At 40.3% G+C, this 22,873-nt stretch overlaps 1 protein-coding gene across 5 annotated transcripts in view; it reads right to left on the bottom strand.

Annotated features, from left to right (window-relative positions):
* cep192 (centrosomal protein 192) overlaps positions 1–22,873 on the bottom strand; it is an 86,469-nt gene that overhangs the window by 33,616 nt on the left and 29,980 nt on the right. For all 5 annotated transcript variants that reach the window (XR_004656952.1, XM_034873840.1, XM_034873841.1 and 2 more), the window contains 14 exons: positions 22,036–22,260; positions 21,556–21,697; positions 21,332–21,414; positions 20,949–21,230; positions 18,307–19,180; positions 10,740–10,854; positions 8,824–8,980; positions 7,988–8,669; positions 6,791–6,939; positions 6,326–6,556; positions 5,733–5,858; positions 4,159–4,299; positions 3,818–3,881; positions 880–1,019 (listed from right to left, as the gene is read on the bottom strand). Coding sequence is in view for 4 of the 5 variants with exons in the window: in XM_034873840.1 (XP_034729731.1) it covers positions 880–1,019; positions 3,818–3,881; positions 4,159–4,299; positions 5,733–5,858; positions 6,326–6,556; positions 6,791–6,939; positions 7,988–8,669; positions 8,824–8,980; positions 10,740–10,854; positions 18,307–19,180; positions 20,949–21,230; positions 21,332–21,414; positions 21,556–21,697; positions 22,036–22,260 (3,411 nt within the window). In the remaining variant the exon portion in view is untranslated. The remainder of the gene's footprint in view (positions 1–879; positions 1,020–3,817; positions 3,882–4,158; positions 4,300–5,732; positions 5,859–6,325; positions 6,557–6,790; positions 6,940–7,987; positions 8,670–8,823; positions 8,981–10,739; positions 10,855–18,306; positions 19,181–20,948; positions 21,231–21,331; positions 21,415–21,555; positions 21,698–22,035; positions 22,261–22,873) is intronic.

Genomic DNA, 22,873 nt, shown 5'->3' with positions numbered 1-22,873 from the left:
ATTCATAAAAAACAATTCATGAAAACACGTTGTGGAAAAACACGTACCGTTTGGGGAACCGTGCTCTCAGAGAAGTTACAATCGTCAACGCTAAACACTGATAAAAGTTTTAAATGTTTTATTACCACGAGTTAACAGACACGTCTCTGCTGATTGAGTATCACCTGTTACCTGAGCCAAGACACACCCACCAAACGAAAGAAAACATCTCAAATATATACTCAATTCTTTGCAGATCTCAAAGTGGATGCAAACCGTACTGAGATTTCTCACTCTGAAAATCAAGCTGTTCCACTAAGCGCTCCCTCTACATTGCACGGCGTTTGCCCCTGTCGGCCACCGTAAATACTGTCCATTTACAGAGTGCATTTAAATTTATGTCTGATCGTTTCTATGTTAACTGTTAGCCCAAAGTAGTAGAACATTTTTTTACGTAAAGAGATATCATTGTCCATCGCGATGTTTCACTGTAAACATCGTCAACTGCCAATTTAGGGGACATCGCCCTACCTTAGCCAATGCAATACCAGAAAATATCAGTGCTAAGAAGAGTTGTCACAAGACAATGCATAACATGTGTTATTATAATAATAATAATAATAATAATAATAATAATAATAAGTATTTGCAATGTAATGGTGTGAACAGCAACACTATCCGTCTTAAAAAAGCAACGTGGCAGTTTTACAACACATTCTCACTCCCATCTCCTAAAATACGGACGTTTGCCTTTGTTGTTGTTATATGATGGTAAAGGAGACCTTTTCCGTCATATAACACGGGTAAGGGTCTCCTTTACTGTCAAAACAACAACAAAGGCACCTGACCAACCGTCCGTATTTTATGCCTTCTGAATGACAACCGGTTGAGTTTTACTACCTGCAGGTCTTTAGGAGCATGGACCCTTGCAGTTCCAGACCTGGCGCGGAGAGGAATACTCCTGATCACATGACTCGGACCAGGAGAGTCCACTTCAATGTCCACCCGAGCAATGTACTCATCAGCCGGACCAAGCTCTCCTGAAAAGCGCAACCACACGGAGTTAGGGTATTTTGCCACAACGACACATATCCTATTGTATAAATGGTCCACACGTGGCTCAGATGGTGGATGGTGGATGGTGACTCGGAGCTCAGAGATAGGGTTGGGTACCCTTCGCATTGTTTCCAGTACCAAAATTCGCCGAAAAACTGTAGATTTTTTTGGTACTTAAATAATTCCAAACCAATTTATCTTATTTACTTCAAAAATTTTATTTATTAAGATTTTACAAACTACACAAAATAAAACCTCTTCATCTCCCAAACCTGTCTGTGCAACCTATTAAATCAAATAATTATTAATTTCACACACTGCCCTGTAAATTTTGTTCTTCTATTTGCATCTTATTCTTTTTTCTTATTCTATCATTTTCTCTCTTTTAACTGCTCTTTATGTTTTATGCAATTTTAATCTTTGCTGAAATGTGCTATAGAAAGAAAGTAACCTTGCCTTACATCCTCCAGCCTCTCAGGCAGTCAACACTGGTGTGCCTGCCTGTCCCAGAGGAAGTGTAACTGCACCACGACCACTTTCGGTTTGCCATTAATATTATATTGCAGCAAACGCTGTCTGCAGCAGTTTATGAACAGTGTTTTCTGTTCGAGATGACAAGTCCCTTTGTGTGGACTTTGTGCTGACTTTGTGCTTTTTCTCTTTGCGCATGAGATAGGTTTACAAACAAGATATATAATAAAGGAAAGAGGAAACGTAAAAAAGCTAAATAGGAGCACTTTAAAAACAACTGCAGAGTTGACAGTTTCACTTTGTTTAAGTCAGACTTGAGCCCCGCTCTCTGTCAACATGCAGTAATGACTCATGAGCTTGCCCTTACACGGGTACAGAAATTTGGAACAGTTTAATTTAACTTGAATCAGTCCTCTGTAGTACAGACGTAATTCGGTCAGTACTAAAAAAAAGCGATTTTGGTACCCAACCCTAATCAGAGATGGTCCCGGCTCAGGTGCAGTCCAATTAAGCTTCTTTGGAAGAAAAGAAAGTATTGAACATTATTGTTTTGCCAATATCTTCCACATAATTTACATTTACAAAGTAAAAATATAACAAGGTAAAGCTTTGTCCATTTTGGACAAACAACTGCTACAAACTACTATTTTTCTACTTTTGTTATTTCCACTCTTCATTCTAACCCCAACCGGCCCGTCAGACACCGCCTACCAACAGCCTGGGTCTGTCCGAGGTTTCTGCCTAAAAGGACGTTTTTCCTTGCCACTGTCGCACTGTTGCTTGCTCTGGAGGAAACTACTAGAACTGTTGGGTCCTTGTAAATTCTGGAGAGTGGTCTAGACCTCCTCTATCTGTTAAGTGTCTCGAGATAACTCTTGTTATGAATTGATACTATAAATAAAATTGAATTGAATATTGTGCCTGTTAAAAATGTCAACGGGGTTACATTTATAAATGTATTTAAGAAATTATTTAACATCTTACTATTACGGCCAGGACCATGCAGGTTTTTGCAAGTTGCTGTTCAGGTAAACATCCTCTGTTGAAATGCTTGACAGTGCAACATAACCTATTATCTCTCTCTTTACCCTGTCTCTCTTAGTTATGCTGTAATGGTTTTAGACTGCTGGGGGGACTTCCTTTGACACACTGAGCTCCTCTCTCATCTATCTTTCGATCTTTCCATTTGTGTGCATCCATGTCCCAGGAATGCTTGTTACTAACCTAGCTCCGGGGAGTCATTCCCCGGAGTCCTTATGTTCTTTTCCCCCCAGCATGTTTCCTCGGATCAGGGAGGCGCCAAAAATCAGGGTAGCAGCTGTCCATGGTCCCGCTACATGTCCTGCGATGCCATGTTACATCCTGCTACGCTCTGCGGTGCCCAGCTACGTCCTGCTGTGCCTTGTAACGCCCACAGTGCCCTGCTATGCTACAAAGAACTACTACAAACAAATTCTTCATTCTAATCCCAACCCGTCGTCAGACACCGCCTACCAAGAGCCTGGGTCTGACCGAGGTTTCTGCTTAAAAGGAAGTTTTTCCTCACCACTGTCGCACTGTTGCTTGCTCTGTAGGAAACTACTGGACTGTTGGGTCCTTGTGGATTCTAGAATGTGGTCTAGACCTGCTCTGTAAAGTGTCTTGAGATAAACTCTTGTTGTGATTTGATACTATAAAAAAAATTGAATTGAAATTATGTATTTTGTCAACCATCTCCGTGATGAGGATACTTGACCCCCTCCCGTTGCAATCCATGAATTCCTTGCTGTGGCGAGACAAAAAAACAACAAACCACTTTTTTCCTTACTTCTGACGGTACGGCCCCAGGTGACACTGCATCAACACTCACTATTTTTTACCCCCCATTACTTTACTTTAGCAGGTCTGTTAATTAGCCGTGAGTTTCTACAGAAGTTTAATCCATCTCAACTTTTCAAAAAGTAAGACAAATATTTGGTAAAAATAACTGATAAATATCGAAAGAAACTTTATAGTTAAATTTCCTCACAGACTTTGGTGTGGTGTTTCGTTACCATGCATGGCTATATTTAAATAGGGAAATTTGTTTGGTTGTACTGATCAGCAACTTGCTAAATAGTCTTAAAAACCAACATGAAAAAGAATTGTAACAAGATTGTGAATCATGAAGGTGTTCATTAAGGTCTTAGTATCCTCATGTGGCATTTTTTAACCATTTAAAAAATTCTTTCGTGGTCAAAAAAAGGGTACATTTTGCACCACATCAGTTTAATGAATGTTATCAACCAAGGAATTTTTGCGACGATGTATGAGACTCAATCTGGTTGATTACCTGAAGAAACTGTGTACTTCTGAGGCGCCTTGAAGTGAACCCACACCATGAAGCCCTGTGGATTCTGAAAAAATGAAGTAAAAGTTAACATGCAACTGATGATGCCATTTTCACTGCTGAACAAATGATATAGAGAATTGGAACAGAAACAGTTTTACCCACATCTGCTCTTTCAGAAATTACTCAAAAAAACATTAATTAATTTAGGTAAATACTGTACCACCATTACCTTAGAAAGCTTTAGAGAAAACATGAAACAAAAACATGCATCATTAAACAATAATAATATAAGTCAGTGACTGAGATGCTGAATAAGGTTTAATAATTTGGTCAATTCTAACCTCTCCATAGTTGGCATGCATAACGTGATTCATCACTGAAGGAGAGGACACTGGGGCCATGTGTCCAGCTTGCTGTGTTGCCTCAGATGTAATGGTAACAGGGTGCTTGGAAAAAGTGAAGCATCTCCATGCTGAAGCATTCTGGAGAAATGAGAACCACCAGTTACAATTTAATATTCTCACTGTTGTGTTGCTGCTGCGTTGCAAAAGCAAAGTAAGGAGAAGTTTCTTCCTGGAACCCCAAAATTAAGAAAAATAAGTGTTTGGAAAACTTTTTGCTTTTTCTTCATGTGTCTTGCTGCTGGTCCAGGTTCCCCTAGACCTGAGGGCAGTAACAGCAGCATTTTTGAAAGCCCAGCCAAAACAATGTTATATGCAGTGTAATTTACATAAGTGTTAACAGCTTTTATAACTTTGTCATAACTGTTTTTTAGTGTTTTATTAGGAAATGGTTTCTTGCAGTTTGTCATGGTCATGAGAATACACCTATTGTAAGTTAATATATGCAATTGAAGCTGACTGACAGACACACCTTGTAAAATTAATCTCACACAGAGAAGCAGCTCTCTTCTCTGCACACAGCCTGTGTGTGCACTAGAAGTAGGAGTTCACTACTTAATTCTCCATGTCCTCCTTGGTTACACGCAACCTCATGGGGTTGGGTTGGTATGCAATAACGGAACAGTTTTGCTGTCATTACTTAAAAATCCTCATGGGGTAGACAGAAACTTTATGTACTATAGCGTTAACACCGATAGGGAGTAAACTCAGGCTCGGCAAGCAGTACACTGGCTAATACCCTGGCTTGATTTGATATATGGCTTTATTGTGCAGCACTTGTACAAACTACATAGTTGCCACTGGAGGTCATTGTATAACTGTTGTGGATCAGTATACAGTATGTGTGTAGCTCCCTCCAGTTAACCAACACGGACACAAGGCGTTCTTATTTACGGGCATTTATTGGTCTTCCTGGATGTCATCAAACATGCCTTTACACCATGCCTTTACACTATGCCGTGAGAACTTGGTATAAATGCTCTTCACTGATAAATACCGAAAGCATTCAAATCTCAAGTCAACGATTTGCCAAACCTAGCTAACGTTACTGCTTAAAAGAACAACAGTACGGTAGACAGACTTACGGTTTGCTGTTCGTGTACGGGAGTACTGTTGTTCTTTTAAGAGGTAACGTTAGCTCGGTTTGGCAAATCTTTGACTTGAGATTTGAATGCTTTCTGTATTTATCAGTGAAGAGCTTTTATACCAAGTTCTCACGGCATGGTGTAAAGGCATGTTTGATGACATCCAGGAAGACCAATAAATGCCCTTTATATACCGCACAATAGTTCCGCTATATATAACCACCTGTACAGATCAGCTCACAAACACATACTTCAAAACAAAAGAAAATGCAGAGAAACCCTAAATATATAACGCTATATTCAAACATAATTTCTTATTGAATTAAACTATTCTTTTAATGAACTTAAAGTATATAACTGTCTCTGCTGGAAGCTACAATGTGTGTTTGAAATTGTCTAAGAATATTTACAACTGTGCTGTTGACTTACTGCACTGATAATCAGACGGATGGGCACTGTAGCATGAGTCCTGTTGATCAGGTTGAGAGGAAGGGATTTGGCACTGCCTCCTGGAAGGTCTCCAAAATCCAGACCGCCAGACATGCCTACTTCCACCTGAGAATCAAAATGTATTTAAAATCCTGTCTTAAGTACTTTTATTCTTCATCCATTACCTGTAACTGCCTTTTCACTTTAAAACACCATGTGGATACATGAATATCAACCCTTGAGTATTTTAATTTGCCTTATTTCTTTTGGTTCAGGGGTCTCATGTTAAAGATTACGTAAGCCATTACGCAGTCACATCCTGCGCCAACCACCACCACTAGTAAATTCTGAACTTGTGGGAAACACTGAATTATCTATGTTTTCATAGTCAACATCAGACCTCCGGCAGTAACTGTCAGATGCTTTTGGCACATTTCAGGTAAAATATGCACATTCTCATGTCAAGTTCATTTTTATACATCAAATTCTGTGTGAGAACCAGCTTACACAGGCTTTTTGTACATTTGCAAGGTTATACAGGAGGCCTGTTTATTTTGGGTTACGAGTGCGGCCTTTGAACTATAAGCCCTCACCTCTAGTGCAGGATTCTCTGCTATGGCAACAAGCACCACCTTTTTAGCAAAGATGTTGGCCCCTGCAGCAACATTGGTCTCTGTGGATGCAGGCCAGGAGCAAACACTGAACATACAGTGGTAGACACCAGCCTGTGGAGGGATGAACAACACCTTCTGCTCCTCTGTACTCTTGGGGGCAATGATCGTCTTGTTCTTCACTATAAGCCACTGGTACAGCATGCTATCCACCTGTAGGGATTGGCATCAAAGACAGAATTAAAAAGTGATAATTAAATGAGTATTGTCAGCTGATTTAGACAGATATTTAATAATTAGTGAGTCATTAGTTGTCTCAAAGTTTTAAGGCAACTAATTAGCAGCAGACCTGTCTAAAATTTTAGGGGTTTTGGACACAATTTTGAAGATACTCTTAGCATATAAATTTTGCATAGAATCAGTCACTATTCTGTGCTTTCTGTTTACCTTTTCTCCGTCAATAACCAGGTTAGTGACAGAGATTGACACTTGCTGCCATCTCTCAGAGGGGTTGAAGAGGCTGAGGGAGGTTTGTGAAGCGATGCCTACACAGCAGTTGTGAGGGAACCGCAGTTCTTCCGGCACCACCACTTGGCCTGTAGAAGACAGTGAAAAGGTTATACAGCAGCTGATACAAGGAAAAGCTGCCCCTCCAAGCAGAATAAATGGTAAGCAGTGCACTTTTGAAAGTGATGACAATATGATGCAGACTTACAACGCTAATGTATTGCAGCAATGACAACTTTCTTGTATTAAACAAACTGCAGCCAACATTTATGATTAGGTAAGGTATGATGACGAATATTAATAAGACAGTCAAATCCTAATGTCAAGAGTGTACACACTATATATTAAAATAGGCAAAAGGATTGGGGGGGGGGGGGTTTGCCTATCATTCCCATGTCATGCTGATGCCGATGGGGTCTAGGGAGGGGATAAGACCCAGGAGACTTAGAAATACCCAGAGGACCTGATGTGGGATGTCTTACTGTGAAATTACTGTTGGGTGTGCATGAACAATAAAATAAAATAAAAAAAGTATAAGGTGGCTAAATAAATTAAACAAGTATACTTTATTACAACCTCCGCCAAAGAGGTCATGTGTTCTGTGTGGTGTGTTTTGTCTTTTGTCTGTCAGCAGGATTACAGAAAAAACTACTGGCCCGATTTTAATGAAACTTGGTTAAGGGTGTACGGGCCAAGGAAAAACCCATTGAATTTTGGAGAAGATCCCAATTACTATTCTGTTACTCTGCAAATTTTCACTGTCATTAACAATGTAACATAGTGCATTCATGTAGCGCCAGCATTATCGGAAAAGGGGTTCCCAGTCACATTTCATGGCTTACCTTATACACTTCCTCCTATTTGTCATGCAAATACTGGAAAAAGCTAGCAACATGTTGTTTATTTGCTCTGCGCAATTAAACACATCTTTTTTGTAGCGTCCATGTTATTCCCACATTATGACTTAAAGCTCATGAAGACTGGGACCATCCAAGGAGCATGTGAATTCACCATTTGTCTTGGCTGAGGTTTGCGCTTTCCAAGTTCCTTTCTACTGATCAATGTTTTTCTAGGTATTTTACAGTTTTGTAATACATAACTAAGCGCATTTATTTATAAAACAGAGAAAAACCATGCCTGTAGAGGACACACTGTAGAGACTGTTTCCTGTTGCTCCCACATGATAAGAACCTGTTTGCATTGGAACTTCAGGTCCCAAATACGGTTGAGTCAGCTGAGGGTTGACCCAGCGATTGGCCAGGAGGGACTGCATATCTCCTTGGTGGGGAAGGTCAATCAAGCCAGCACATTGTGGCTTAAAGCTGGGGATGGGCACGTAGTGAAGTCCCTCTGATGAGTAGGATGGAGGCATGCAAAGGCCACTAGCATACACAGATGTTGACACTGTGCTAGGAGCTCCCCACTTCTGGGAACTTTTAGAAGTTGCAGTGTTGCTAGTTTGCTGAATGTTCAGATTACTGCAATAGCCTGAGTCGACTTTGGTGAGCTGCCTTACATTAGACTCAGAAAGGTGCTTGTGGTTCCTGCACCCTGCTGAAAGATCACCAGTTCTGTCCCTGGGGTAGTGGTGGTTACATTCACTCTGGCTGCGAGTACAGCTCAGAACAGAAGCACTACGTGAGGGCTCCGGGCTTTTACACGGCTGTACTGGTAGTGGGTCCAGACTTTTAGAATGCTCTGGTTTGACCTTGTCCAGGTTTTTGGGCAGGCCAAGAATATCAAGGTCAGCATCTGGTTCCACAGGGGGAGTTGGACTGATTCTGATGATGGTGGTGCTCAGTGCCATGGAACAGTTATTCTATGGTAAGCAACAAGACAACAACCAAAGACAATTAGAACAACACATAATAGGGACCTGACTATTTCACAGAAATTCATGTCTCATGAAAAGAAAGGAACATTCAGTGCTATTGCTGCCAAGGTTTTGTATGTTTCACTTTATTCTACTGTACCTTTTTCCTCTCAGGTGAAGGCATGACAGTGCTATCATTCATTGAGATGTATGTGAGCCTGCTGAGACTAGGGCTGAAGCAGATCGACTCAGGTGAAAGGTCCATACCTGGATGTTTGTCTGCCAGACCACCACTGGATGAAGCAGGTGATACCATACTGAGAAGAAAAGACAAAACAGGAGCGAAGTAATGAATAAAGAGTGGCTCGAAATACAAACCTCCAGTGTCTGTCAGTAGTAATAATGCAATATGTATCACATCATATATGTATCACATGAATTGTATTTTTATGATTGCATGTGACAAATTTATATTATTCTCAATTATTAGGCCCAATTAAAGTACCAACAATATGACCCATGTTAACATGGTCCTACTCTTTTTAGCTACAGACAGTAAACATAGGAGGCAGGTGTATTTATTGTCGACCTCACCCGTCCCACTCCAACTGAATGCAATTGAGCATGCATATCTTCTGTTTTGTTTGCTGCTAGCAGGTGCTGTTGAGACTTCACCACCTCTGCTCTTTAGTTTCAAAAGGGCTGCTTGAAATATTCTCCCCCTCATCCACACTTCTCATCCTAATAGTTCCTGTTTGGAGCCACAATGCAGGGTTTTTGACTGCCATCAGAGCTTGTAACCAAGCATGTACGTATGCACACTCCGTGACTATGTAGCGTGCTGATAAAACAAATCACACACAGACACACGAAAATAAGCATTTGAACACCCTGCTTATTTGCAAGTTCTCCCACTTAAAAATCATGGAAGGGTCTGAAATTGTCATCGTAGGTACATGTCCACTGTGACAGACATAATCTAAAAAAAAATATCCAGAAATCACAATGTATGATTTTTTAAACTATTTACTTGTTTGATACAGCTGCAAATAAGTATTTGAACACCTGAGAAAATCAATGTTAATATTTGGTACAGTAGCCTTTGTTTGCAATTCCAGAGGTCAAATGTTTCCTGTAGTTTTTCACCAGGTTTGCACACACTGCAGAAAGGATATTGGCCCACTCCGCCACACACATCTTCTCTAGATCATTCAGGTTTCTGGGCTGTTGCTAAGAAACACAGAGTTTTAGCTCCCTCCAAAGTTTCTCTATTGGGTTTAGGTCTTGAGACTGGCTAGGCCACACCAGAACCTTGATATGCTTCTTACAGCTCCTCCCGTGTAGTTCTGGGCTGATTTCTCACCTTTCTTAGGATCATTAAGACCCCCACGAGGTGAGATTTTGCATGGAGCCCCAGTCCGAAGGAGATTGCAGTCACTCTAGGAGTGTGCAGTATGCTGTAAGCCCATTGTTTGTCCAAGTTTTGAACCTTGTGTCACAGTTATTCGGTAAAAAATCCGGATCATATGCAAACCATTTAAACATTTCAATACAACAGATTATTTAACCCTTGTGTTGTCTTCCCATCACATTAACACTTTGTTTCCAGCTTTTTATCAATGTTTTAAACTTTTTCTTACATATTTGTCCCTTTTTTAAAAGCTTTTGACACTAAATAACACTTATTAACTTGAGTTTTACAGTTATTTTTGGAATTTGTGGTCAATAAACCTCATTTACAGGAAACTATACTTAATGTGTGAGTTGGAAAAGCAGAATTTATTATTTAGACTAAACTTAAAGGAATAGAAGCTGATGGATAATCACAGACTGGAATACGTTCAATTTTTTTCTTTTCCAATGCTGTAAAATTCAATATGACACCCCAAAATTAACGAAAGCAGAGATTTGCCAAAGAGTGTTGTGTGGAATCAATCATTAGATTTTGGGTAATTACAATTGGGTAGTTAAAAAAGATACTGATATGGGAAAATTGGTAAATTTGACCCGAGGACAACATGAGGGTTAAGATTAATGTGTTTTCTTTATTTATCTAGACCATTTATGATACAATACCTATCAGCACTGGGAATGGAGGTCTGACTTGGAGAGGAGTGAGTAAGCGGAGAGGTGGAGGGTCTGAAGTTGCACTGCGTCTCCTCCACACAGGGCTGAGAACCCTTCAGCAAATCTGAAGAACAAAGTTATTGTTACCACACACATTGAAAATGTCATCTCAATATTCTCACAGTGGAGATACTTTGTAATCTTGTGAAATATTCTTACCACTAATCTAAAGCTTTTGCACTTCCATGAACTTTACGGATTACAAGTGTGATGTGCAGAGGAAAAAGTATAATCTTTATGCAAATACCCTGATAAAATATTTTGTTAAGTTTATATCTTACATGTCAGATCCCCGACAAGATCTGACATTCAAGAACAACCACAACTTGGATTTTAAACTGAAACTTGTTAAAGAAGAAAAAGAAAACAGAGTCTTTCTAATTGAATCAGCTCCTTCCAACTTCAGTTCTTTAGGAGAAATAAAGGAGGTTTTATTTGATGCCTTCCAATGCAATAAAATACCAATACATAAATTTGCTTCTTCGGAATATGTGGCTCTTCAGTTCAATTTCTCCCCTCAAGCTTTTTTTGTATCATATAGGCCACCAAGACATTCTGCCACTTGTTACGATGACTACACTGAACTACTGTTGACTATCTGTATTGACTTTGACAGCATACTTATGGTTAGTGAATTTAACATCTATGTTGAGGACAGCAGTGCTATCGAATTATCTTGCATTTTGTATAGCTATGGGTAGACCCAGCATGTGTCAGAGCCCACAACCAAGAGAGGTCACACTCTTGACCTAGGAACTTTGCGCTTAAGTATAAAGAGAGATCATCACTGAAAACTCCAGCAAACTGTTCACTGAAGCTTTCTCTGCCAATCATGCACTCTTTTTAAATGATATGGTGGATAACTTAAGCCCTAAAACTATTAATCTGATCTCTCTGATGCTCTTGCCCCTGCAAAGTTATGACACACTAATGAAGCTTCAGTAAAGAGAACGTCTAAATGCAGAACACAAAAGGTGAAAATTAAATCTCCATTTTTACTATGAAAATTTTAAGGATATTATTTGCACTTATAACGTAGTACTAACAAATGCAAAACAATCTTTTTCTCTTATATCACTACTAAAAAAGGCAAAAACGCACAGGCCTTATACCAGAAGCACCTGAACTCTTTTCTACCAAATCAAACAATTTTGAGATTTTGGAAAGACACTATACTGTGTGTATACAGTGGTGCTCATAAGATTACATGCCCATGCTTAAGTTGAGTAAAAAGAGGAATACATTCTTTTATCTTAATGCCTTGATTAAAAAATGAGGTAAAATCCAACCTTTAAGTACACCAATTTTCTTTGTGAATGCATGATGTATTGTACATAAATAAATGCTCTTCCTTGAAATAGAGGGGGCATAAGTATACATACCCCTATGTTAAATTCCCATAGAGGCAGGCAGATTTTTATTATTAACGGACAGTTATTTCATGGATCCAGGATACTATGCATCCTGATAAAGTTCCCTTAGCCTTTGGAATTAAAATCCCCATATCACCACATATCATCACATCTTCATCATACATAGAGATACATAAAGATTGGAATGGAATACTTTCCATAAAATCATCTCTCAATGAAAATCAAACCGGCTATTAGTCTAAATGAAATAAAACTATATAAACATAATAAAACCAGGTTGTTGAAAGAGGAAGTTGCATATCTGGCCAAGATTTATTCCGATTGCCAACAAACATGACAGTTCTTCCGCACAAACATACTTTGTCTAACTCCTCCTGGGCTTTGAATCCTATCTGCACAAAACTTGGATATAGACTTGGTGGACCGTCGCGATAGCTAACACAATGCGCAAGTTATAGAGGACCAACTTCCTGTAGGTGGCTGTTGTAACAGGAATAGTTGTATCTTGGTAAACATCCAGATTTACATGAAACTTAGAATATATGGTTTACATGTGACATTGAGCCGCCCCCCCCCATACTCTATCCACACCCATGTACACAGACCACGCCCCTTTCATAATTTGCAGGTTAACCACCACTGGGTGAAAACAAATTACAAAAAATACAAAAATCACGCAATAATGTATATAATTTTTAAAACGTCACGTTGGGGAGAGTAGCCTCAGCCTAGTACTAGAGTTATGGCGACTGACTGAATGAGGAAGAGGTGGAAAGGCCAGCAGCCCTCTAATTTCAAACCTGCCAGACGTGAGGTCAAATGAGGAATTCTATCTAGTGACAGTGATCAAGTCGTTAGTTACGATTAGTACTGGTAACCTTATCTAGATCTAGGAATAGAAGGCATCATGCTTTCTCCTTTTTATTTGACAAAAATGCAGAATTTTAAAATATACATCCATATGAAAGCTTTTTAAGGAAAAGGAGCAGGTTGGGTCACACAAAGACAGAAGCGCACACACACAAACTACATTTTTGGGGGGTTTTGGAGTTAGAGAAAATGACGTTCCAACTGGTGCGTACTTGTGGACTGCTCATCTTTTTCCTTTCCATATTTCATAAAAGTGTTATTTCCGCCATACTTTAGGAATCATCAAAAAACATTACATTCATACTGTATATTTAAACATAAACAAACTGGTGTCTCATAGCAACAATAGAATCCAAGATAGAATGGAATAGAATCAATAACCATTTGGATTGAAAACATAATACATGTTGTCATAACAACACACAGAATACTGGGACCCAACTCACTCAAACAGCAGTTTGTAACAGAGTCATTTGACTGTGACAATCTAAAGGTGCATATTGCAACAGGAGAAAAAAAACTGGAAAACATGGATTTCAACTCAAGCGAGATTCAACCAATCAATTTCTATCTCAGTTACCTTGAAGAACAAGTACGGTGTGAACTGAAGGCCAGCGAGGCGACGCTCACCCAATATGAATCTGAGGGGAGAGTTCACCTGATCAGAGGACTTGTTGGCCGATCTCCTCAATCAGCTCCAAAAAAAGAGAGAGGGCAGCAGTTGGAGCCAAGAGGAAGATCTGTGACTTGAAAGTTCAGCTTGCTGAAACTGTCCCCTCCCCACCCAGGGAAACAGAGCATCTGAAATCCCAGCTGGGAAAAATCAGCAACAGGCTGCGAAAAAATCCAAAAGATCTTGACCTGCAGTACTTCAGTACTGAAGACCTGAAGGTTGAATTGTAGCAGATTAAGGGAAAGGAGGAGGCCCTGAAAAAGGAAGTGAAGACTCAGAAGACGGAGTTTTGTAAAGAGAGACAGAAGCTCAAGGTAAGTAAGACCTTTCCGGAGATGGAAAGGGCTCAAGCTCAGGAGCTGAAGGACAAATTGAGAAAGATGGAGGTAGCTCTCCTAGAACAGGAGAAGGAGGCAAAGGAGATACAGGAAAGATCCCAGGCTTCCCATAGAGCCCAGCTGGATGAGGCTCTGCCTGAACGTATCCACTCCACACAAGGGAAAACAGAGTGTCTAAAATCCCAGTTGGAAAAAGCCCCAAAAGATCTGGACCTGCAGACCTTCTTTACTGAAGCCCTGAAAGTTGATTTAAAGCAGTTGAAGGGAGAGATGCAGGCCCTTAAAAATATTGTGGCAACTCAGAAGTTGAAGCGTTGAGAAGAGAGACAGATGCTCACAGTATGTAAGACCACCAACGTGATGTTGGAGAGCCAGCTGGAGATTGAGAGGGCTCAAGCTCAGGAGCTAAAGGATAAATTGAGCCAGGTGGAGGAAGCTCTCCTAAAACAGGACAAAGAGGCAAAGGAGATTCTGGAAAGATCCCAGGCTTCCCATATAGCCCAGCTAGAGATGCAGAACCAAAACAACAAGAACCTCATGGATGCTCTTAAGAAAAAATATGAACAACAGCTGGAGAGTCATCTCAACCAGTACAAGGAGGAAACATCATCCCTCCTTTGGGCCACAGAAAGCCTGAAGCTGACTCAGCAGGAAAAAGCAGGAGTGGGAGAGGACTGAGAGCACCTTAAGGTCCCAGCTGGAAGATCTTCAGAGCCAGGTAATGCATAAGACAAAGAAGAAGAAGAAGTGGTACAAAAAGCTTCTGCCTGGCTGAGGAAGAGAAAATGAATTTGTACTGGTATAGTATCTTTCTGTCTGTCTGTGTGTGGGTCTGTCTGTTTTTCTGTATGCGAGTCTGTCTGTTTGTTTGTAGGTCAGTCTGTCTGTGCTTGCGAGCATGTTGGTCCGTGTGTGTGTGTGTGCATGTGGGTCCGTGTGTGTGTGTGTGCATGTGGGTCCGTGTGTGTGTGTGTGTGTGTGTGTGTGTGTCTCTGTGTGCGCGAGGTTGTGGGTCTGTACATGCATGCTTGTGGGTCTTTCTGTCTGTGTGCTACATGCTACATGTTGCTTCTGCTCACCACTCTCTGCTTGTGGTTCTAGGCTAAGTTGTACAGGATCTCGGAGTAGCAGTGGGCCCCAGAGACGCAGCATGCAGGCCTATTGGAGAGTAGAAACGCCCTGATGCCCGTCAACCACTGTCCCAGCTTTGGGTAAATAGCCCCAGCTATGGTTCAATAGTGAAGACCCCAACAGCAGTGCAGATGGAAGACGTTGGTGTGAGAACCAATACAACGTCTGGGAAGGAAGAAGAAGGCAACACCACAGCCACGTGGGTTAACTCGGGAGGGTACAGTGGCTAGGGGAGCAAACCCTGTAGCGATGTGAGAAAATTTAAACTATTCCTCACAACTATATAACAAATACTGCATACACACAAACACTAGCTATAAAAATGATATGTTTGTTGGTGTGCCGGCCCTCGGCTGTCCTACATGTGTACTGTGGTTTGTCTTGTTAACTTGCAGGTGTAGCGGAGGCGATAATGAGATAACTGTGATCACCTGGCCGGTCTTCCCAGACTATTTAACCCCGCCTGCCCCAAAGACAAGGCGGACGCATTCTCCCAACGGCGCGCCAACACGTTTTATCTCTGTTTGAGTTTTCCCTTTGTTAACTACTGACAACATGCATCTCACATTCTCCATTACATCCAGTCACCTTCATTCATCACCGATGCGGACAATCACACCTCATCGTGCTCTTGTTTGCATCATTATTAAAAAAATGTCACTTTATTATAGTTACGTTGCTGAGCATCTCCGTCTTTTGTTGTGGCCTGTGAGCCGGTCGTAACGGGTTGGGGACTCATTTGCTGTGAGTATAAAACCAGGACCTTACTGGCGGTTTTCTTTAATTAATTAGATTAGATTCAACTTTATTGTCATTACACATACAGGGCAACGAAATGCAGTTTAGATAGAGCCTCAGGGCCGCAGCTATTTATAGCGCCGCCACACACACACTCTGAAAAGGATTCATGCAGGACAGCAACATAATAAGATACAATACAACGTCACAACATAATGCACAATACAACACACAGTTCATGTAAACACATGAAGGAATTTTTGAGGTGACTTGGTAGGGTGTGAGAACAACAAGAAACGAGGCAGTCAGTCAAGGAAAATTGGTTTCCTTAATAGGTTCAATTTTCCTAAAATTTTTTCCATCAAGGCATTAAGATCAATTTCCAAAAGATTTTTTTTTTATTCCCTTTTTTAATCAACTTTAGTATGGGTGTGCAAACTTATTCAAGACACTGTACATGCATCTAATAGAGCAGAGTAAATATTCTATAAGAGCTTCCTCAAAATGCGCATGCATTTTAAGTTCCATAAAAGTGGGGTGGAGGTGGGGTCACATTTGAGCATTTAAAAATGTTAAAAACTTAAAAGTAACGTATTAGTTACTTTCTGAAGTAACTATTTAGGGCCCGAGCGCTGACAGAGGTGAAGGACCGCCACCTACTTCGGACCGCCCCCTACTTCGGATCGCCCTCTATGCATAAGCCACTCAGCAGGGAGTTCGGTGACGATTTGCAGTGTCTGAGAGCCGCACAAATGCACGGTCGCAAGTAGTGGCGTCTGCCAGTAACCCAGACGCATGCATATTAGCAAGGGCCTTGTCCAACGCTTCCTGCAGCTTTAATTTAGACAATTTAAAAAAAAAAATTTAAGTCCGAAGTTTTCATACATTTCATCAGTATTTGTTATGATTACCTTTAAACTGTGTGACTTGGGTCAAACGTTTAGGATGTCCTTCCACAAGGTTCTCACAATAGTTGGCAGGAATTTTGGCCCATTCCTTCTGACAGAACTGGTGTAACTGAGCAAGTTTGTAAGCCGCCGGAGCTCTGCCCATACATTTTCAATAAGATTGAGATTAGGGCGCTGTGATGGCCACTGCAAGACATTGACTTTGTTATCCTTAAGCCAATTTGTGACCAGTTTGGCAGTAGGCTTCAGGTCATTGTCCACTAGGAAGACCCATTGGCGCCCAAGCTTTAACTTCTTGGCTGATTTCTTCAGTATTTGTACATAATGTTCTCTCCTTATGATCTATTTTATTAAGTGCACCAGTCCCTCCTGCAGCAAAACAACCTCACAACATGATGCTGCCACCCCTGTATTTCACAGTTGGGATGGTGTTCTCAAGCTTGCAAGCGTCCCCCTTTTCCCTCCAAACATAAAAATGGTCATTATGGCCAAACAATTTAATTTTAGTTTCACACACCACAGAACATGCCTCCAAAAAATTTACGTCTTTGTCCTTGTGTGCATTTGCAAACTGTAATCAAGCTTTTTTTTTTTATATATTCTTTTGAGTAATAGCTTCTTCCTAGCAGAGTGGCCTTTTAGCCCATGTCGGTACAGTATTTGTGTCACTGTGGATAATGACTGAATAGCTTCAGCCAGCATATTCACAAGGTGTTTCGCTTTGTTCTTGGGTTGGACCAAAGCATGTTCATCTATGGGACACAGAACCCGTTTCCTTCCTGAGCAGTATGATGGCTGGACATTCCCATGGTGTTTATACTTACGCTAATAATTGTTTGAACAGATGAACGTGGCACCTTCAGGCATCTAGAAATTGCACCCATGGATGAACCAGACTTGTGTAAGTCCACAATTCTCTTCCTGATTTCTTGGCTGATTTCCTTTTACTTTCCCATGATGTTATACAAAGAAGCAGTGTGTTTCAGGTGTGCATTAAAAAAACATCCACAAGTGTGTCTCTAATTGGCATTTAGCAAATATAAATAATTTTGGTAATCGTAACGGACATACAGTAAACCCGGAACAGTGATAGTCTGATTTCCTGTCAGACAGTGAGGAAAAAGCATATGTGTCTTTTTATATAGTGTATTTAACTTCTGGTTTCAACTGTATATAGTAGATTTGATTATTGTAACAGTGTGTACAGTTCTCTGTAAAAGAAAAAAAAATCTGTCAACTGCAGTGTATTTAAAACACTGCTGTGTTTTAGAGTCCTCACCAAAACAAGAAATTGGAACATCACCTCTGCTTTGATTTTGGCTCTGGTTTACAGTAATTTTGTTTTTTGCATTTTTGTTTTATGACCAGTTTATTATTTTTTGCTTTTTTTGTTTCTGCTCATTTAAAGCACTTTGTATTGCCTTGTGTCTGAATTGTGCTATATATTCCCTTGCTTTAACATAGAAGTATGATATTTTCACTCACCAGATGCAGGGCCATGTGGAGGGTGGTTGTTCTGAGAAGAGAAGCCAATAGGCATCTCCACAGCGTTACAAGGTAGTGCAGCATCCATAACATTGCTGGGTGGTAGTTTCTTCTCTGAATTACTCAGTCTGACTTGTTTCTGTTGGCCTGCACTCCTCACCCTCTGTGGCAAAGAAGAGGAACCTTTAAAACAAGGCAGACCTGACTTCCCTTTCCTCAGTTCTGGTGGGGTTCTTGGCAAGCCGGGTGAAACAGCAGAACCTTTATCACTTATTTGTGATGTTTCTAAGGAAGAACAAATAGTGTTTGATGCTTGTGGGTTCAGTTCTCCTGGCTTGATTCCATTTTCTGCGAGGGTCCTGCCTGAGGAACCACAAGTAGTGATAGCAGAATAAGTAAAGTTACCACATGCTGTCAATTTGTCTGCAGGATGTGTGACAATGGAAGACTGCCCTGAGCCCACAGACTTACTGGCAGAGCTGAAAGATGTCCGAGGACAAGGAATAGAGTTTCTTTTTGGATGACCCTCATGACCTGGAGATAATGCATTTGGAGGAGGCACTGCAGAGGAGGTAGTGGTTAATGTTCTCTCTCCTCCTCCGTCTTTTGCGTCAGTACTTGTGGGTTTCTGTGGAGTCTCACTATCCATTCGCTGAGCTGAGCTCCCTCGTTCCTCAAGATATCCTGTCTGAGGGTTTCTTCGAGAGCTGTTGAGGTTGTCAGCCCAGCCCGTGAGATCAAAGGTAGTGTTTGCTACAGAGGCATCCGTGCTGCTTGACTGATCAGTCTTTTTCAAGTATTTCTCCATGTCGAAGTCACTAAGCTCCCCAACAAAAGGGTCCAGTATGTCGCTCTGATCTGGCTCAGGTAGGAACTATGTAGGGAAAGAACAAGAAATTGAGGACAAAACATTGTTCATTTAAAATTGTGCATAAATATTTAAAAAGGGTATCAGTGTAACAGAAAACATTTTTGCCCCTACAATAGATACAGATATGTTTGTGATAGGCCAATATTTGCAGATTACATTGGCCAGACCGATTGGTCGGCCAATAATATTTAATTAGCTCCAATTTATACACAAAATCAAGTGGAGATATTGAGTCAATACAGACAAAGTTTCTGATGAACTGGAAACCCTTTTTATTAGCGAGGACAAATAAGAATTGTTAGAGAAGCCTATCATTTTCTAGAAGAGATCAATTAAGCAATGGGGATACTACAATGCTCTAAGATGTTTTACTAAATCTCTGTCTAAGATTTATAAAACATTCATGACAGAGATAGCAGCCCATCTTGTTTGTTTAAACATTTTATCAGGGCATCAATTTATTTCATCCATTAAAAAGATCAGTATTCATCATAAAAGGCCTGTGAGTCTTCGGAATGTAGTCATAAAGATTAGAAAACGTGCTACCGACAGTCATACATGAAGATCACAGACTCAACACGATGTTTTTACAACGTCAGAAGAATGTTTAACATCATATATTCACCTGGTTCCTGAAGTGCTTATAACTTTGGATGCAGAAAGGTTTGAGTGGGATTTCCACTTCTCAACCCTAACCCTGTCAAATTTTGGATTTTGTGTATTTAAAAAAATTTAAATGGATTAGGCTTCTTTATGTTTCCCCCTTGGCCTTTGCACAAACTATTAATTACAGTTCTGGATATTTGCCTTTGGCCTAAAATGCAGAAACTATTAATTACAGTTCTGGATATTTGCCTTTGGCCTAAAATGCAGGAGTCCCCCTATCTCCAATGCTCATTGTGGTGACTTGAAACACTTGTGATCTATCTGCAAGAATCACAATACTGTCAAACAGTGGTAAAGTTAGAGGAGAGTTACTCTATGACTAGGAGCAGAAAGTCTTATTATATGCACAGGATTTTAAGCCTCTCCTAGTATATTCCAGTGATACTATGTATGGATACAGAATTACTTTAAAATACATTTGGAAGAATATCAGGTCCTAAACTAAATAGTCTTGCATTGGCACACCTATCTCCAAGATATGTTGATCTCGGAAAATTAAAATGTCACGAGTCTCATCACACCCCTACTATCTCCAGATGAAAGAAGGTCTGTTCACACCACAGATACTGTACATTATAGGAGAGAAAAAATAAAAAACTGGGATGTTTGCAATTTTTTAAAAACCAATCACAATCGTCTTGGGAAGGGCTAATGTCCAGATTCAGCAACAGTGCTTCTGCAAGATAGCCATATAGTCAAATAGTCATGGTTATAAAGTTATTGCCATAAAAATATTCTTTCTAAATTTTTACAATCATTCACGGACAGAAACAAGCAGGCCTGCATTAAATAATGATCCAATATTTTTATCGAAACTTGCCATTTTCAGTAAGTAATGTTGGCTAAGAGATTGTTCTTGTTTTTTTCCTGTAGAGAAGGGATTTTGACACACAGATAGCAGGAGTTAAGGGGCAAAGCTGTATGTCTTGCTCGTCAGGCTTAATACGGAATGCCGGGATTGGGGCACTAGTCCTGGGTTATGCCATTTGATTACAATTTATGTGTTAACTCCAGAAAGGTTGAGAGTGCTTTCGCAGTGTATTGATGAAATCAAAATACATACTACTAAACATGTATAAAAAAAAACAAAAAAAAAAACTCTTACAGGTTTAGCTGAGTGTGGTTCCTCTGTGCAGTTGACAACAAGTCCAGCAGGTTGTGCAGTCTCAGGTCGATTCCTTAACCTACTTCTTTTTGACAGCTCCATGATCATGGCAGCCAACTGTGATGGGTCAGTGCTAATTGAGGCATCAGCAATGGCTGAAGCAATTGTGCTGATACTAAGCATCAGATGGCTGCTGTTATTGTTGGGGGACACACAGCTTTGGTTACCCAAGCTTGAATCAGAGCAAAAGCCCTCACTGTGGGCAGCTCTAACAACATGTTCCTAAAGAGAAGAAGTGATTTTATGTTAAAAAGAAATACCACCGTGCATGTAACCCTACATAGAAATATTGAAATGTCAACATATCAAAAAATTTCCCATACCTCCTGTTCACATTGTTCTGAATCTGTATCTCCTTTCGGTGACATTATTTCACCTGGTGCCTCAAGAGTTTTGTCCAGGTCCTCTGCAAGGAGATGGTAGGAAATATAAGAAGGAAAAGACAGTTTAAATCATTTTAAAATAAGCAAAAGCACAGAAAACATCACATACTACTGTATGAGGCTAAAAAGTGATTCTTCAAAAATCAGCAATACTGTGAACACACCTGGGTTGAGTGTTTTGTCTGCTTTGCTGAGTTCCAAGGTGTCGTTGTGAGGAGAGTTGCCTCTGGCAGAGAGCTCGGAGGGGTGAATTAGGGGAAATGGTTCCCTTTTCTCTGGAGAGGTAATGATGTAGCCAAAGGATGGCTAAAGGAACAAAGACCAAACTTTTAATGCAGGTTAGTCAAAAGGACTTTCAAGTTTACACCATTAAGCTGTACAAATGTTTTGACAATTTTATTTTTTTAAACAATTTTCTTCAGCATAATTATTTCTGAAATCACCTGCTAACAACATAAATTGTCAGCTACACCTTGTCAGCGACACCTTGTCAGCTATCAGACGCCATCTGCAAATCAATGTTGCACATCTCTTCTATGGCTTTATCTATAAATGCATTCTTAACATAAAAAAAAAAAAAAAACAGGAGACAGAGAGCACTTTTTTAAATTTCTGTAACAACCTAAGAAAGCAATTTTACTGACCCGTTTAACCCCGTCCACATCGTCAGTGATGCCCAGACAGCCCAAGGCTTCAGAGCGTTGTCCAAAAAACTGCCCAAAACTCAGTCGCAGGTAGCTTTGGTCCCCCTGCTTAAACTCTGAGGAGACCTGGGAAGCCCTCATCAGGATGTGGCTATTGGTGGGAGCCTTCCAAGATGAGTCACTGTGAAACGTGCAGTTACTGCTGGCTTGTTCAATCTTCTCCTCCTGTGTGAACAGCAATACTACAATTAAATTTTATTTAGTGTCAACTCACAACAAGAGTTGTCTCAGGACCAGGGCTCAACATAAAAAATCCCCACTGGCCCGCAAAGCCAATAGATCAGTTTTGCTGGCCCCTTCTACATTTTTACTGCCCTGAAAGAAATATCATGGGTGTGATTGGCAAAGGACAAAAAAGCAGGAAAATATATGCCACACCTACCATGAAGCTTCAGAAAATGGTTATAACCTAGCTAGCCACCGCCACTGTGTGTTGTGCCATTAGCCATAAAGCTATACCAGGGGTCATCAACTCCATTTTTCCAAGGGCCAGAATTTTTTTAAGCATGAATGCAGGTGGCCGGACTTTAATATAAAGAAAATAAAATGTATGTATACCTAATACGCATATTCTTGTTTGATATTTCCTTTTCTTACTAAATTAATGCTATATTTTTTTAATTTATTAGAAGAGGTAAACTTCTAAAAAAAAGCAACCTCACTTGATTACAATGGACGCGCTTGTCTTGCATTGCATCTAGGGCAGAGATGGGAAGTAACGAAGTACAAATACTTCGTTACTGTACTCAAGTAGATTTTTCTGATATTTCTACTTTAC

This window comes from Etheostoma cragini, chromosome 6, assembly GCF_013103735.1.
Source record: "Etheostoma cragini isolate CJK2018 chromosome 6, CSU_Ecrag_1.0, whole genome shotgun sequence".
Lineage (NCBI taxonomy): Eukaryota > Metazoa > Chordata > Actinopteri > Perciformes > Percidae > Etheostoma > Etheostoma cragini.
Note: the sequence above shows the minus strand (reverse complement) of the source record. Positions and strands in the feature narration are given on the sequence as shown.